A 16,627-nucleotide genomic window follows, 5' to 3' on the forward strand; every position below is an offset into this window, starting at 1 on the left:
GGTATTGGATTCCAGATTTGAACACGAGAATCAGAGACTAGAGAGTAGAGGTCGGAGAGAGTAGGGAAGAGTGAGCAAGCAACAATGGAGGCGAAGGGGGTGGAGTCATGCAATAACAACAAGTCTAAGGCTAATAAGATGAAGCGCAAAGAGGTAAGTATCTCAATGTTGGCTCGTCTCTGTAACAATCCTGAATTCGTAAAATTCAATTGCAAAGTCAAATTCTGGATTTGTAGAAACTTGAGAAGAAGAAGGCCATGGATGAACTCATAAAGGTAGCTTCTGCGGAGAAAAACCATCTTTCTGCCTTTCGCCATTACCAAAAAAACGGTACCCACAACACTCTCCCACCTCACCTTATTTCATTTCTTCTCTTTCAATTTGAAGCTCACCTAAAATGGTTGTGTTGATTTGGTTGTCAGGCTTGTCTGCGTGTTTGGAATCAGGAACAGGGGACAAGCTATCATCTTCTCTTAAGCACTACATTCAAAATCTTCTCAAGGTAATTGTTCCATGTTTTTCTCTTTTGCTTTGTTTTGGTCCTTCGTGGCGATTTAACTGGGTTTATTTGTGATGCACAGGCTAATATGGAGGGGGCATATGGGACCGAGTGGCCGGTGGAAGAGAAGGTGAAGCGAAGGGAGATGGTTGCATCAGAAGCACGTTATATATTTGTCTATGAGGCCTTGGATGCAAATGCAAGTGAATTGTTGCCAATGTCTGAGCATGAGGGGACTTCAGCTAGTTGTGTGGAGGAGAGGAGATCCATGCTTGGGTTTGTACATTTTCGCTTTGTCGTGGAGGAAGATTTGCCTGTTCTTTATGTTTATGAGTTACAACTTGAGCCTCGTGCGCAAGGGAAAGGTCTCGGGAAGTTTCTAATGCAACTAATTGAGTTAATTGCTCACAAGGTGCTGAATTCTGTCTCTTCTTTCATTTTGTGGTTAATTTTAGTAGACAATCTCAGTTATATGCAAAATGGAAGGCTAAGAGTCCTCAGCTTGATAGGTTTTTTTAAACGAAGTTCCTTACATTGGACCTTATATTTTTGTCCACCATTCTTCTTCATTAGCATCATATGTTGCTTCTAGGTAAGGATATTAATCTGGCTTATTGCATCTTATGTAGAATCACATGGGTGCTGTTGTTCTGACTGTTCAAAAAGCAAACTTGGTAGCAATGAATTTCTATACAAGTAAGATGAGGTAAACCCTTTTGCAGTCTTGCTGCATCTAATCATTCGAAGGATGTTAATTTTAAGGTGTTGGAGAGATTTCCTCCGTTCTGCGAGAAAAACAAAAGGAGAACACTATAAGGTCCAATAGAAAACATTGATTATCCCTCATCTCTCTTGCTGATTGCATTTCTTCTGTTGTTAACAGATATGTTATCTCAACTATATCGCCATCCAAAGTTGATCCATGGGTATGCAATTATTGCCAAAAATTTAACTACAGTCTGTCATCAGACCTACACAATTTGTTTTGTAGTTCTGAACTAGTTCTTTATTGCTGCAGTTAGGAACTCAGAAGAGTTATGAAATTCTTTGCAAATCTTTCAGTAATGACGCTAAAGCTATCTTGGAGGTAAGTTATTAGTTTTTGTGCAATGTTAGTGTTGGGTGCCTCATTACATGTTACCCATGATATATCTACAAGCAAACCAGAAACGCTCGATATTTCTTTCTTTCCTTTTCTTATAATTTTAGAGTAGGTGGAAATTTTATAGTTTCAGATATGGAACTGATACTGTGGCAGTGAAAATATATTCAGAAGAGTTCCTTATAGGCTTTCTTTGTTTCTTTCTCGGTCTTATTTGTTGTTTCTGTACTTACCCAAGGCAAGAGAGGCTAACAGTGTCTCCTAAAGCGAGACTAAACACACCAAAACATATCACATGTTTTTTCAACCCATGGGAATCGACTCTGGATCTTTCTCCCAAAAAAGAATAAATCGTGGACTATAGTACAGTACACGGTTTTTTTGGCCAAGATCACATGGTCTTATTTTCTCCCTAAACTCTTCCCACCTCTAACTTATGATTTCTAAGCAATTCTAGAATCGACAGAAGTTAAAAATCTCAACACAACTTTTTTTCTTCATAACATGTCTAAAGCAGAAACCCAACAGAATAATGGAAGTAATTGGGAATTACTTGAGATTTTTGCAGTCTATCACTTGTGGCAGCTCCTCAAAATCATGTTTTATCAATGGTGAGGCACATGAGGATTTCTATAAGGTTTTGACTAGTGCCAAAACAAACAAAAAATCGATATTTTACAATTTGCCTGTTTTTTTAATATGCGTCACTTGCCTTGGCAGGAGCTTATTATGTGTTATCCTAAATATATATATACAAACAGATACGATTAGGCTTGATAATTCTTTTTCACCTTTCTTATTATTTCAGAGTAGAGGAAACAATACAGTTATGTATGCAGAATGCAGCTGCAGGAGAACATATATATCCATAAGACTCGCTTCCAGTCTTTGTTTTCCTGCATGGCTCATCTTCTTCTTGTATATGTTGGCAGGGTCCATGACATCATGAGAAGAGACAGAATGAGGAGCCAAATACCATTCTTGAGGGTGTTTGCCAAAGTCCAAGTCAATCAGGTTAACCTTCTTGGTTCTCTTAAGATCAAAGTTGCGTCATTCCAAACCATGTTTACTCTGCATCATTTATGCAGATATTCTCATGCACATAGATACTACACAAACAAACCTGAAGCAATACAAGTATTTCCTGATACATACAAGTGATTCTTATGAAGATATTTTAGGTTGATCGCCGGATCTGGAGATTGGTAAAGCAGAGCTGAACCTCAACATATGGCGCCATTGTCTGCCTCTTTGCTTTTAATAGGAAAATGTTGGAACCAAATTGTAAGTTCAACAGTAATGAACAGTGGCAAATTCACAGCAAAAGCTATTTTGTTAAACATGATCAGCTTTCATTTATCACACGTTCAGTTACTATCATTCTTGGACTTTTTGCGGTTACAAGGAGGACCGCAGTACAGCAAGGGAGAAAAACAGCTTATTTACATTCAGGCCTAAGGAACTGATCTTCCATACAGTATTTATATTGTTTAACGTCTCTTATCTTGAACCACCATTAGAAAGCCTCAGAGTCACTGGTTCTGGAACAAGAAACGATTAATAACTCGATTACAAGAAATAAAACCAAGTAGTTGTCGAAGCAGATGATCATGATACAAATTGCTCCACTTAAGCAATTCTCATTGATCTCAGAAAAATGAGATAAATTCTTGGAAGAGATCCTGCAGTGAATATCTAAATACAGAGCAAGGAACATTGTCTGTTTTCAAGTTTCAACATAATATTCCGAATTATTCACAGTACATGTTTTCTCGTCAGCTTCACCGCCAAGCTTCTTGAAGTGATCCGTAAAATTGGTCACTCGCATTGAAGCTTCTGATTCCCAATAACTTGTCAATCCATTACCTAGCTTTCATATTCTATTCTTCAACCAACCTATTATGTGCTTCGAAATAGCTTCTCGCTCTGGTTCAAAGAGGAGGTCATGTAATAACCCATCATACAATGTGATGGTTTTGTCAGCTGAGGCGGCTTCATTGTACAGTTTCTGTGAGGCCACAGGATCAGTAACAGTATCAGCTGTGCCATGGAGAACCAAAAAGGGAACTTTCATCTTGCTAAGATTCTGCTGCAAGTAGGATGTGATTCGGAGAATTTCGTAACCAGTCCTTACACGGATGGCTCCAGTGTACACTAAAGGGTCTGAATACTTGGCAGCGAGAGCTGCAGGGTCCCTAGAAACTGGCATGCCACTCTTATTTGCCGCACTGAGTTGATATCTTGGCAGCAAAAATGCAATGACTGGAGCAAGTACCTGTCAAGAAAAATGTGAGTCTCAACTTTTGCTTATAGTTTTGATATTCATTTAGGAACAAATATTTCTGAGAGAAAATAAAATCAGATAGTAGATGTGATTCTGACCACAAAAATTGGGTGCGAAGGCTGAACCCCAACCGCAGGTGATGTAAGCACCACACCATCTATGCAGGCCTCAACTTTTGGGTCAAGCATTGCCTGTATTATTTTTTTAGGAGTGATTAAAATTCCATGCTGATGAAATTAGTGACTATATAAAAGACAACAAAATCACAGCTATTCATCACTCAATGAAATCAATACCTTAATGATAATGGCTCCACCAGTAGAGTGACCAAAACAAAAACAAGGTAAGCCAGGATTTTCCGCTACAACCTTTTCAATATATGATTTCTGCATGAAAGAGAGACAAAACAGATGAACAATGTAATTTCAGCTAAGCTCCTTTAATATCTGATCAGCATTTAGCTTCAGATACTCTCCTGTTGACAGGTAAAACATCTATATAACATACCAAATCAGCAACAGCAAAATCAAGAGAGGGAACATAAGCATGAAGTCCATCACTTCCACCATGACCTAGATGAATAGAACAAATGCTCACTTTAGATATATAAGCCAAAACATTGAACTACTAAAGTCGAAAAAGATAGAAGTTCATGTAAGGAACAGATTAAAATGACAACATCAAAACAGAGCACCAACTCAATTGCAAGCCATACACAGTTTTCAAAGTCCATTTTAATGAAATTTGCAAAAGTAAATCCTAGTATTCTGACAATGATAACCAATGTTGTGCCTGTAATGTCTGTGTTGGTATGCACTTAGATGCAGGTTCAGCATTGAACTTACTGAAACACTTCCTAAAATTCACTTCATAGTGGGATCAGATGTGTAATGTTCTTCACTATCCCTTCAAAGCATGCATACTCTACATCTAAACTTTAAAACATGAATAGCTAGACAGAGCATACATATAATAAGCTTACTTATACAAAGGAGCTTCCCTGGTTATTGCACCAATGGGCATCCAAATTACTCAGTCCTGCAACATTCAAATATATATGCCATGTTGAAGAGGCTGATCTCTAGTCTATAAAAAGAATTCGAGAAAAAAGAAATTGTCTCTAATGCAAGGATGATGCTCAAGAAAAATTGAGATTTTTTTTCGCCTCAAATATGGAGTTTTTGTTTTTGTTTTTTGTTTTTAATGAGGACAGACCAGAAATATAGAACTCTTTAATAAAGTAAGGTATGGAGACTCACAAGTGAGAAAATTTGAAAACCTTCATTCCAGTAATAGTTTTCAGGGGAAAAAGTTTCAATTTGTCTCCCTCTAACAAAAATATGTCAACATTAAAACAGAAATTGGAAACATTATCAATTAAACACTAGTGTCCTGTATGGAGTTCAATTCTTGCGTTGAAGAGCAATGATGGGGCTTAATGTCCAAGCATGTGCCAAAAACACTACAAACACAAACATGCTCATTCAGGCATGTACACAATTACAAGCAACAGTAGGTTGTCGAAAGAAGAAGTCATTAGTATCTTCAACTAGGTATCCACTTCCTTAAAAACTTGGATATAAACCTCAAGTTGCCTCTTCCAGATGATTCCCACAACCAGAACCCGTTGTTACAGAGAGGCTTAATTCTTATAACCAAAAAAGACATACTTTCATATCCTCATCTAAACAAGGTAATGATATTTAATAGCTACCATTGAAAACCCAGTTCTCTATGCACACTCACTTATAGCTACCATTTTGGCCCTAAATTTAATATCACACCAGATAATGTATAATGTGATTATGTGTAGTTCTCTGGACTTTGGTCCAACAAAAAGCATTATGAAGTATATTTACTAAAAACAAAGGATTGCATCAGAAAGAAACAAAGAAGGAAAGAGTTAAAGAGGACATACAACTGGTGAAATTTTCACAGACTCGACTCTCGTAGGTAGCATTACAAAAGAAGAAAAAAACAACGGAAAGACAATCAAGGGGTGTGTGATGATAGGTGTGGTGTAACTTACCGATCCAATCCATTCCATAAACCTTGAATCCATTAACATTCAGCTGTTTTGCAAAAGTACTGTATCTGCCACTGTGATATGATATAATTTTCATATTAGATATATCAAGATATATACTTTACCTAAAAATATTAGTTCGGTGTAATATTTAGAAACAACAAACCTGTGTTCATTCAGGCCGTGCATGACAATGACAACGCCCCTGCACATTGCATATGTTAACTTAGTAACTTTCTACTACAGACAGATGAAAATAAATAAAGAATAAATATCAATACACATGTTAAGTCGTCAACAAGGGATACATGAACAGAAAGCATAGCTGAAGACAATGTTATGGGATACACTTGGACTATAGACTTGTAAACACAGAGAACCGTACATAGCATAATTTATATTTATATCTCTGATAGCTAAAGGTAATCTCAAATAAACAGGGTTCCTAAAACTTCAGAAAATATACATTCTGATTCCATTCTACATGGTATAATAAATACAACATCTGGAGCGAAAGTTACAGAAAAATCTTTTATAGGAAAGAGTTGTCATCTGATCTAACTAAAATTTGAAACAGTAAACAATGAAATATACACAGCGTAGCGAACAGCCAGCCATGCCAAATTATTAAAGTTAGGGTAAAATCGGTCCCAATTTTTTTCCCCAGTTTCCATTCTTTTGATAACTCTATATCATATATACCATTCAAATCATGCCAAGAGCAAATTTGAAAGAAACCAGGTGATGCTTACAACTGTTGCCTTAAACTTCACCGGGAGTGTCAATGCCACATATTTAACAGGATATCCAAACAATCAAGAGTCCCTAGAGCGTGAACAATATGATTCGTCAGAAACTTCTGAAAAGCCTAACTTATTCATTACCGATTTGAACTCACTATTTCAACTATGCTACTCGTAGCACTGAATAAATTCCACCAACCTGCCTGCGTTATAGCTCTATAGCTAATGGGACAGATTCGACCGATCATTTGTCAGGTAAAGCAATAGGTTTTAAATACCAAAGCCGAATGAATATATTCCAATGTCAGATAGAGGAAGCACAGAACAGCAAGCAGAGCCACAGTCAAAATAACTAAGGAATTTATCACACACTAATCCTTCTCAACTCCTCATGAAAGGGATGAGCAATTAAAGAACAGCCAGAAAAAAAACTGGTGACTTTACTCCGATATCAGAGTCCTCCGGGCTTGGTCCTGGTGCTCCAACATTACAGGACCAACAGCTACAGACTGGTTTATTCCTTTCGGATATGGTCATAGTTTCCAAAGTCAGGATCAGGTTGATGAAATGGATACGACGGGAGACGTTAGAATATGCCGTCTCTATATGTAGCTCAAGTTGAGTTGGAAATTGGCATTATAAATCATCATAAACAGCGACAATTAGTGACAAGAAACTGGATTCCTCGGGTTAATTATACATTAACAAGAGTATTAAAAGGCGATATAATCAAGAAGATGAAACCAAATTCAATCAGGATCAACAGAAAAGTCATGGTCAGGTCCTAATAGAAGACTCGTCCACATTCTTCCAGCACAGTAAAAAAACTGAAGAAGGGAATTTTTACCTGATATTAACCGAAACCGGAGTCCAGGTTTGGGTGAAAAGAGTCTCCCCTCTAGCGCTGTTAAAAATGGAATATTGCCGGACGCAATTCGGATCCTCGTCCTGTCTCACACGCAGCTTCGCCAGCGCCCTCCTCGCCGCCACGTCATGATCGACGGGCGGCGGCGAGCTGGTGGTGCTTTTCCAGTGGACGATCGTGGGCGGCACCCGCACCACCTTCCCCCTCTGCTGCTGCCTGTCGTCGTCCGGCAATAACTTCTCCGAAGACGGCTTCCGGCCGCCGCGGAAGGGCAGCAGAAGGAGCAAGAAAAAGGCGTTGACGAGCATCACGAGACTCCGCAACGCCCGGAGCGAGAACAAGGCGCTTATCCGGCCGCTGGCGCCGGAAGTCAAAAGCAGAGTCGACGGCGGCGCCGAAGCAGATGTCACCTCCATAGGCGCCATTTCCACGTGTCGTCTTCTGGTGCTGCTAGTAGCTCGCAGCAGCAGCAGCAATGGCGGAGATGATGAAGAATTGAATTCAAATTGCGCTCTTGCTCCGATTTGGAATCGATTGCGGTTTGCTCTATTTACCGACCGAGAATTTCCAGAGTCTAATAATAACTTGGCCCCGGCTGTAACTCCCACACAGCTCATAAAATTAAATCGAGGCTCTTTCCTAATTTAGCGCTCTCTCTCTCTCTCTCTCTCTCAAAAATATATACAAGATTCTTCCCTGGATTCTTACCTGGCACAGCTCCCAATGATAGAATAAGAAACGGTTGAGGTAATTGTGATTTTGATTGGTTTTAATTAACTTTAATAATTCCGATTGAGGATGAGGAGGAGGAGGAGGGGAGCTTGATCTGTCTATCTTCTCTGCGTGTATTTAAACTTGTCAACCAAGGAAACAAGAAGACAAGGCACGTCACTTGTGGCGCAAAATAACCCCGGGATTCTGTGGCTTTTACACGTGTCCTCTATGCGGCGACATGGTGTCTGACGAGGTCGTACCGCAACGAGGGGTCTATATTTCACGACCGGTCTATCTGGCACGTGGCCGATGCTGAGGACGTGCTAGCTCCGCCTGAGCCGCTTAGATGTCGACACGTGTAAACGTGTAGGACTATGGGGCCGTGGAGTTTGAAAGTGGGCTGGTATTATTGAGTGGCGTCGAAAATGTTCGGCCTGCTTGTTTATGTTGTGCGGTATAGTGTTGGTTATGGACTAGACTATTCTCGAAGAGAAACCAAATCATTTCAAGGATGTTGTCCAATCACTAATTGAGGTAGGATGAAATCATGAGAAGAAGATTGAAGCTTAGGGTATTAGCTTAAATCATTGCAATTGATCACCTGCATGATAATGGTGTCAAGTCACTATCAAATACCTTTTGCCAGAGCATCATCATTTAGCAAGAAAGCCCAAAGAAACTAGAAGGTTCTGCAAGGCCCAAGTCTTGAAACTTCTTTCTAAGATAACTTTTGTTCTTCTTTTTTTTTATCGAGAAAGCTCTCATTCAAGCCAACAGGCAAAGAAGAAAAAAGGCGGGAAAACAAACAATAAACAACTAACAGAGAGCAACAAATTAGGGAAGGGCCAAGGCCAGTAGACTAGAGAGAGGGTAGGCCAGGAAGGCCATCAGTCCTTAGCACATATACAGACATACAGTGTATCACTCAATGGAAGGCCATGTTAATTTTCTCGAAATGGAATTTGAATTGTAAACAAGTAAAGTTATGCATCAGACTAAATTAATGCATCTGCGTTTTCACTTTTCAGAAGATGAAATGATCACAAACGTTTAGGACTTGACGAGAAGCCAGACTAACCAGCTTAATGATTCACTTGTTGATTACCACCATGTCCTTCTACCAAATTGTTACATTCTACCAAACTGTTTTTCTGTAAGTTTTTTTTTACCCATGTTGTATTGAATCTTGTCTTATTAGAGAACAGAAATACAATTATTAGCCGTGTTGTAGTTTCATAATTAAGGCTAATATATGCTTAATTAATACTGATAATGAGCAAGAAAAAGATAAACAATCCGGGGCTGCTTCAGTCGCCACCTTATTGTTGTTATTCATCGACGGAGGCGGCGCGGCCGTTTGGATTCATTTTAAGAATGGATAACAGATCAACTGGAAAACTTCTGGTTTTAGAAACCTAGAATTGTGTATAGATTCATTAGATTGATATATTAATGGATGAAATGCATGCATTCAAACGATACACTGTGCCGGTCACAATAGCAACAACACCATCTGTACTTCTGTAGTTATCAGACAGAAAGAAGAATCAATGAAGCTAAAAAGCAATATATCATGAATACTTAATCAGCCAATTGTCCCCAAATCTTAGATTTTGTATGCATGATTAACTGATCTGCATGAGACATATACGTGGATTTGCTTCTGAAAGCAGAAATTAATTCAATAATATTCCATTCCAAATCAACAGCTAGCAACCAAGTGCTTTATAGCTTTTTAGGGGGACAAATCAGGTTACAAATCACAAATGATAAACGAACTATACAAATTCAAAGTCCTGATTTCACACACTGCTATTCAATAATTTCAATTACAATCAATATTTCCCATTCAAAAGGCCATTGATCAGTCATTATATATGGACCCAAAAAAAGTTGTTTGCATTGAAAAACATATACATGCGATTTAGAAAGAGAGCGAGCTAGCAAAAGATAGAATATAAGCCACCAGATAATGCACCACCAAAACTGATTATTCCACCCTCTCTTTTCTTTCCACTTTAAACTTTTGATTCATGACTTGTACGCAATGGCAAAACATCAGAGATCACTATCAACAGCAACTTTTGTTCCCAAAATTAATCGAAGAGAATATACAGATCGAGATCGAGAGACATGCATGAAAATAGCGCAACTATTGCAAGAAAATTGATCGATGGCTAAGATTTCTACCTTCCTCAAACACCCCCCCCCCCTAAAATTCTTATATATGTGTCATGTGTTTCTTCTTCGTCCTTTATCCCTTCGTTCTTCTTTGAAGAGATTAAAGCATGCATGACAGTCAGACAATTCCTTCTAGCTAGTTAATTAATCAACTTAAATTGTAAAATTAGTCCAGTACTTCTTTGCTGTGCCAGTCCGGTCGCCCCAAGCTGAACTCCAAGCTTGGATTTTTAATGAGGTCTCCATTTGTAAGGTCTATAAAGCTACTTCTTGGTTGAGCAAAATCACTTCCCTGCAGCTGTGTTTGATGCAAATTATCATTATCTCGATAAATTATATGTCCAACCAGATCAATTATAAGGGGAGCAGTACTTAAAGTACATCTAAATTTCATGTCATTACCTCATGATGATGAAATAGGTTTCCAGAAAGACTTCTATGTTGAGAGTGGCCATTAAGATCTCTTGAAGTTGCTTGCACCCATGGTCCCCTACTGCAACCAATTAAGCATTTTCATGTATTAGTAATCAGTAAATCTTCAATTGCATGTTCTGGCTTTAGCTACATCTCATCTTATTCCTAATCAACTTCTATTCAAACACACACTTGATCAAATCACGGATGAAGATCATACCTGCGATAAAAGAATTGGAAGAAAGGACACAACAAGTTATCAGTAATGTTAGCGATTCCTGTCTGACCATGAGACTAAGATTGACAAAGCTTGATTATCAATTTGGGCATTTTTTTTTATTAGAGCGAGAATGCGAGATCATCAAGTATTAGCAGATGCAATTGATCAGTGCAATAAGAAGTTAGCGATTCCTGTCTGACCTGAATTCGCAGGAGCTTGGCTTTTAACTTCATGTAGTTCTCGGGATTCAGGATCTCATGAGAATCGTGAAGATATGCTCGGCAGTCTCGATCTTAACGTAAGAATTATGCGCGCTAATGCATTGATAATTGTATGGTAGGGTTATCAAGCTTATGCATGGATAACTTTTTGTACCCATGCTATTAGTATTACTATCTTATTGATCTACATAATTACTTGATTTCTTCCATATTTCATATATCAAATCAGTTAAAAATTAAGGCACTAGCAAGGGTACGGTTTGTTTAATAACATGAGTAAATTAACCATGGGAATCTAACTATATATATGCTATTAGTAATTAAGCTGAAGTGGCTGAAGATACTCTACTGATTAAGATTTCAGAATTGATCTTAGCTCTGAAACCGATGACTTGAAAAACGATGCAATGGCCTACGTGTTAGGATTGAATTTGTAACATAATTAACAAACCAATTAAGTTTGCATGCAACTTGAAGCGTATGATCAGACAGAATGGCATGGCTAGCTATGCAATTAAATAGCTAAAGTCAGTGGGAGTTCAATACATATAACTGCTTAATATCTGTGAGAGTAAAGCTTAATTACTCAACAGTACAATCGAGTTGATTAATTGTATGGATCATGCAAGAAGAAAGCATCAAGACTGAAAGACGTATTCTGTAGGTACATTGTAATTTCAAAAACAATGGTCTAGATGATCGAACGTACATGCAGGTAGTGCACATTGATTCTTTCACGCTAAGAATTCAGTGTTTATAAACTATTATTCTCAAAGATAGTACTTGGTGCAAGTTTAGTGATGTAAGAATTATCGAGGCCTCGCACGGAAAAAAGAAAGTAAATTGATGGAAAGCAAAAGCTGTAAAAAGAAGCACTTTCTAGTTTCAGAAAAAAGAAAGACGTGTATTCTGATATCCAAAGCTAAACCCACCCATGCATATATAATATAATTGCTTCTATATTTATATGGTGGGAGTCGTGAAACAAAGGATGAAGAAAACTGGAAAAGTAGGACCAACCAATGCAGAAAATTTATGAAAACAACAGTAACAATCACGGGAGAAAATTCAAGATGACTTTCAGAGTACTAAATCAATTAATATACCTGGAAGAGTTACCCCACAGATTGCTTGAAGGGTGTTCGGTATCTTGCTCCAAATTTAAACTTGCATTTGATACTCCTCTTTGGTTTTGTATACCATTTGCAGAACTCTGATGATGCGTCGTCGTTGTTGTGGATAAAAGATCTTCATCACCAGACCCATCTGGATTTCATATACAGTAATACCCCGTTAACATCATTGTTAATTTACGGCTCTGAAGCATAAGCACATTTACACTTACTACTATTGTACTTGTACATCAAGATCCCAGAACCATGGCAGAGGCACATGCATTGTAAACTGTTTACTATGTATACGGACATGTTACAAATGTATGACCTCCATTAGGGTATAGAGGGCCCTAACTGGATACACAAACAGTTCATGCATGCACAAATTAAGAATAATAGTTTAAATTAAGGAGGGATGAATAACTAACCAGTCCAATTAAGTGAAGCAAGTAGGGGTTTAAGTTAGCAATACGAATTACCTGAGGAAGCTACAGGTTTGTCAGTGTTCTTCACAGTTCTGTACATCTGCAAAATAAAAGAGATGGAATTAATAATCCCCAATAATATATATAGTACTTATTGATCAATAAACAAAATCTCAGTCAAACGAGCAGAAGCAAAAGAAAGAAAAACTGGGAAATGAGGGGAAGATGCTAAATTAGTCTGTGTGTGTGGATTTTAGTAGATTAGATTAATAAACACGAGGTAGATGTTTGGTGAAGGGGAGCGAGTAAATGAGCTTTGTATTATAGACAACGCCTGAGAAATGATGGCTACTTTCTTTAAAACTTTCATCTCTCTCCCTAAAAGTAGAGCTTGTCCTATTTCACAACAAGGCTAACAAGGAAGGCTGAGAAAGAGAGGAGCTCGGACTCAAAGCAGCTCTCTCAAACAAGCAAGTACCAACAGTACTGTTCATTCATCTCAAACCATCGGATCAAACCATTTATTCATGGATCAGATTCATCAGTACAAATTCAAACTTGACAACAAGCCCTGCCGCTGCTGCTACTGTGCCACTTGGACAGCTAGCCAAAGTCTTCAGTCTGCATTAGTCTCCACCACACACACAAACACACATATCTCTCTGCACTTCTGCACTGTACTTCTCAATCAGAGAAAGATAGAGAAAGAGAGAGATCTCGGTTTCTTGTTTTTATCCCCGGTCAATTTTGATTCAGAGCTCAATAACTCGGCTAGCTAGGTTGAACTTACCAGATCCATATAATTCATTCACATTTCTCTAACTTCATCGAGAGAGAGAGCTGGTTGTTATACCTGCAAATGGCTCTTAACATGAGCAAGTGTGAGATCTTTGACATCCATGAGCTCCAGAACTGACTTTGGAGTCGCCCCTAAATAATATATAAGATAAAACGAAAAGTTTCAGAGATATTTCAACACAATAAAATTTTTGTTCCAGAACATAGCAATAAGAAATTAATTAATATATAATTAACGAGGAAGAGATGGACTGACTTTCATGGCCGCCAAGGAGCTCGACGGCGTGAACAAACCGGGCGTGGAGGGAGCTCGTCCACCGCATTCTGGGTGCCCTCATGTTCCTCTTACTCTGATACGACTTGGGCGTGAATCTAGATCTCATGATAAACCCGTTGTTATTAGAGAAGTCACCATGCTGGTGATGATGATGATGAGCTCCGATCCCAACCCCAACTCCGACTCCACATTGGTGTTGATGCTGCAACTGCTGTTGTTGATGGTGATGATGATTCAGATACTGTAAGTGGTGTTGAGGTGGCACTCTAAGACTGTCCATAGTTATCCCATTAAACCTTGACTCAAACCCTCCTCCGACTCCCATGGCAACACCAGCGGGAGATAGATACGGCGGCGTTTGGTAGAAGAAAAGCTTGGAATTAGCAGCTGCAGAAATATCCCTAGATGAGTCTAAACTAGGAGAAGTAAAGGGAAAGGAGCAATTAGCTGCTGCTGCGGGAGTGGTGTTGTAGACTGGTATTCCCTTGATAGGTTTCATTCCTAGCTCGGCCACATCAAGCATGGAAAGGCCGTGACTTATGTTGCTGTGCTTTTCGGCCGCCGGTTCTGCTTGCTGCTGATCTCTTGCGAAGTAGCTAGATTTCATCATCTTCCATGATGCGTTGTTGTCACTCTCGGCCTCCGAAGCACTTGTGGGATTTGCAAGGGAGAGCTCAGTGTCTGCGGCGAGGGGAGGAGTAGTAGTAGCGTCAACGTCACTATGGGATTTGACCCGACCGCCGTCGTGGACGTCGGTGTTGTCTCTGCACCACCATATGTTGAAGGCCGCAGAGTCTGCAGGTTCGTTCGGAGCACTGTTCGGAGGACTTATGTGAAGTGAAAGATCAGGAATCGGATTCAAAGACTCTGAAATCCCTTTATGAGGCATTTTATAAATATTCCACACCAATTCAACAAGCAACAACTTCCTAACTTCTGGCTAAAACCAAAGTAGTGCTGTCTCTGATCTCTCTCTTTCTGTATCTCTCTCTCAAGCTAAAGATAAAGCTAAGCAGTTTTGGGTTCTGAAAACAAAGTGAAAACCCACTTCATCCATCTCCTTCTGACAGATTTTCAGAGGCTAACCAGTAGTAATAGTAATATAGAGATGTGGATTATGAGGTGGGTTTCAGCTAGCTGCTACTACCTTGCTTCAATAATACACACTCAATCACAAGCATCTATGTATATAAAATAAAATTAGAGAATATTATGAATAGATCAGAGCTAGCTGCAGATGCGCGCAGTAGAACTAATCCCACTGGTTTTGCTGCTAACTGGTATGAATGAAAACGAAAGCAGACCTTTAATATGCCTAAAAAGATAATTTTAAAAAGAAAATGGGGAGGAAGAAGAAAGTGAGTGTGCTGTAAAGAAGGGAATTAACTCAATTAAGGCTATCTGGCTAGCTAAATGGGAAAAGAAGAAGACTTTTCTCTTCCTCAAGAAACAGACATCCTCATCAGGGGGGAGGGAGAGATATATATATATGTACTAGTACTACTATACTGTTTGCTAATTAGAATTTAAAAAAATAAAAATAGGGAAAGGATTGGGAAGAAGGGAAGGAAGGAATATATAATAGATATGGGTCTGAGTTTCTAATGCCTCGAGAGTATATATAGGAAAATGACACTCCAACAAAGCCGGTCTCTTTCTCTAGTAGTATTAGTCAATGGACAGGACTCTCTCTCTCTCTCTCTCTCTCTCTCTCTCTATTTATAAATGTACACGCAAAACTGGAAAAATAAAACAAGCTAGGCTTTTGAACATGTTCAGCTTCTTCGAATTCCTAGCTTAGACTTCAATTCAATTCCCCGGAGACGACGGGTTAAAAAAAAATTGCTGGGTATGACTGTATGAGAGAGAGAGAGAGAGAGATAACGAAACAAAGAGAGGGACAAATCTAGAATTATTTTTCCCCCACTCTCCTCGCTCTCTCAAATTTTTACTGGTCTCCTCTCATTTCTGTATGTTTATGAATAAAGCTATAGCAATCGGATGGATGGATGGATAGTTACATCAACTCGGTATTGAAAGAGCTACAAGGCTGACACTGATACATATTGACCCACAGTCTTGTATTTTCTATGCCATACAGGTGAATGTGAGCTATATATGTGTTTGTATATACACGACTTTTTAGTGTACGTACTTGACCCTTTCTGTGTAGCAGCTGGTACGTCATATGCCTTATATATATAAATTCCCTGGCTGGCTTTTTACCTCCATACGGAGCTTTTCGTATATGCAATGGTAAATGTCTCCCTGTAGTAAACTTCAAGTACATATATGGTGTGTGTGTGTATACACAGATATTGGCATGCATTTTATGTTTTTCCAGCCCGTGCCGTGTCAGTTTGATCAAGTTCTGCTTTTAGTCTTGATCAAAAAATTTGAAGACATAGCTAATTGATGGTAATACTGTTGGGGAAGAAATACAAGTCTTTAAAACTTGCCTTGTAAAGTGAGCAATTGAAGCTGAGATTTCTTGCCGAACTCCGCGGTTTACAGGATACAAGAAAGGAGCATCAAATAATCACCAAGAAAGAGCCCTGAGAATCTTTAAATCACAAGTCACATGAGAGAAAACAATCACCAAAACGTACCATTTGTCCAATCCTGTTACATGTTTTGTATTCCTAGAATAATAATAACAGACACTCTATGAATAATTGTTTCTCCTTTTATAGATGAAAATTTTGTGTCCAACCAAACGAAAGGCACAAAACAGAATAAAACA

The 16,627-nt window shown here is 38.8% G+C and overlaps 3 protein-coding genes across 10 annotated transcripts; 1 reads left to right on the forward strand and 2 right to left on the reverse strand.

Moving 5' to 3' along the window:
• Positions 1 to 3: 3 nt before the first annotated feature.
• LOC126796163 (uncharacterized) lies at positions 4 to 3,443 on the forward strand. Of its 7 annotated transcripts, none has more exons than XR_007672317.1 (9): positions 4 to 153; positions 237 to 330; positions 423 to 502; positions 582 to 911; positions 1,129 to 1,205; positions 1,383 to 1,425; positions 1,518 to 1,586; positions 2,534 to 2,615; positions 2,774 to 3,443. XR_007672317.1 is itself a non-coding variant. In XM_050522929.1 (8 exons), the coding sequence occupies exons 1-8, from the start codon at positions 85 to 87 to the stop codon at positions 2,540 to 2,542; spliced, it is 771 nt and encodes a 256-aa protein (XP_050378886.1). In that variant the 5' UTR covers positions 4 to 84; the 3' UTR covers positions 2,543 to 3,443. The 7 variants fall into 7 exon arrangements, 1 of the variants encoding a protein (XP_050378886.1); XR_007672316.1 differs by having other exon boundaries at positions 2,783 to 3,443; XR_007672314.1 differs by having other exon boundaries at positions 2,410 to 2,615; positions 2,783 to 2,930.
• A 22-nt stretch (positions 3,444 to 3,465) lies between these two features.
• LOC126796162 (uncharacterized) lies at positions 3,466 to 8,347 on the reverse strand. The gene is made up of 7 exons (XM_050522928.1): positions 7,502 to 8,347; positions 6,078 to 6,116; positions 5,915 to 5,985; positions 4,393 to 4,457; positions 4,182 to 4,271; positions 3,984 to 4,076; positions 3,466 to 3,876 (listed from the first exon to the last, which is right to left on the reverse strand). Exons 1-7 carry the CDS (start codon positions 8,134 to 8,136, stop codon positions 3,475 to 3,477), a joined length of 1,395 nt encoding a protein of 464 aa, XP_050378885.1. The 5' UTR covers positions 8,137 to 8,347; the 3' UTR covers positions 3,466 to 3,474.
• A 2,052-nt stretch (positions 8,348 to 10,399) lies between these two features.
• LOC126793799 (transcription repressor KAN1-like) lies at positions 10,400 to 15,270 on the reverse strand. Of its 2 annotated transcripts, none has more exons than XM_050520423.1 (6): positions 13,864 to 15,270; positions 13,663 to 13,739; positions 12,864 to 12,909; positions 12,376 to 12,535; positions 10,817 to 10,907; positions 10,400 to 10,706 (listed from the first exon to the last, which is right to left on the reverse strand). In XM_050520423.1, exons 1-6 carry the CDS (start codon positions 14,771 to 14,773, stop codon positions 10,581 to 10,583), a joined length of 1,410 nt encoding a protein of 469 aa, XP_050376380.1. In that variant the 5' UTR covers positions 14,774 to 15,270; the 3' UTR covers positions 10,400 to 10,580. The 2 variants fall into 2 exon arrangements, with proteins under 2 accessions (XP_050376380.1, XP_050376379.1); XM_050520422.1 differs by having other exon boundaries at positions 10,400 to 10,712.
• Between the last annotated feature and the right edge of the window lie 1,357 nt (positions 15,271 to 16,627).

Source organism: Argentina anserina, chromosome 5, assembly GCF_933775445.1.
Source record: "Argentina anserina chromosome 5, drPotAnse1.1, whole genome shotgun sequence".
Classification (NCBI taxonomy): Eukaryota; Viridiplantae; Streptophyta; class Magnoliopsida; order Rosales; family Rosaceae; genus Argentina; species Argentina anserina.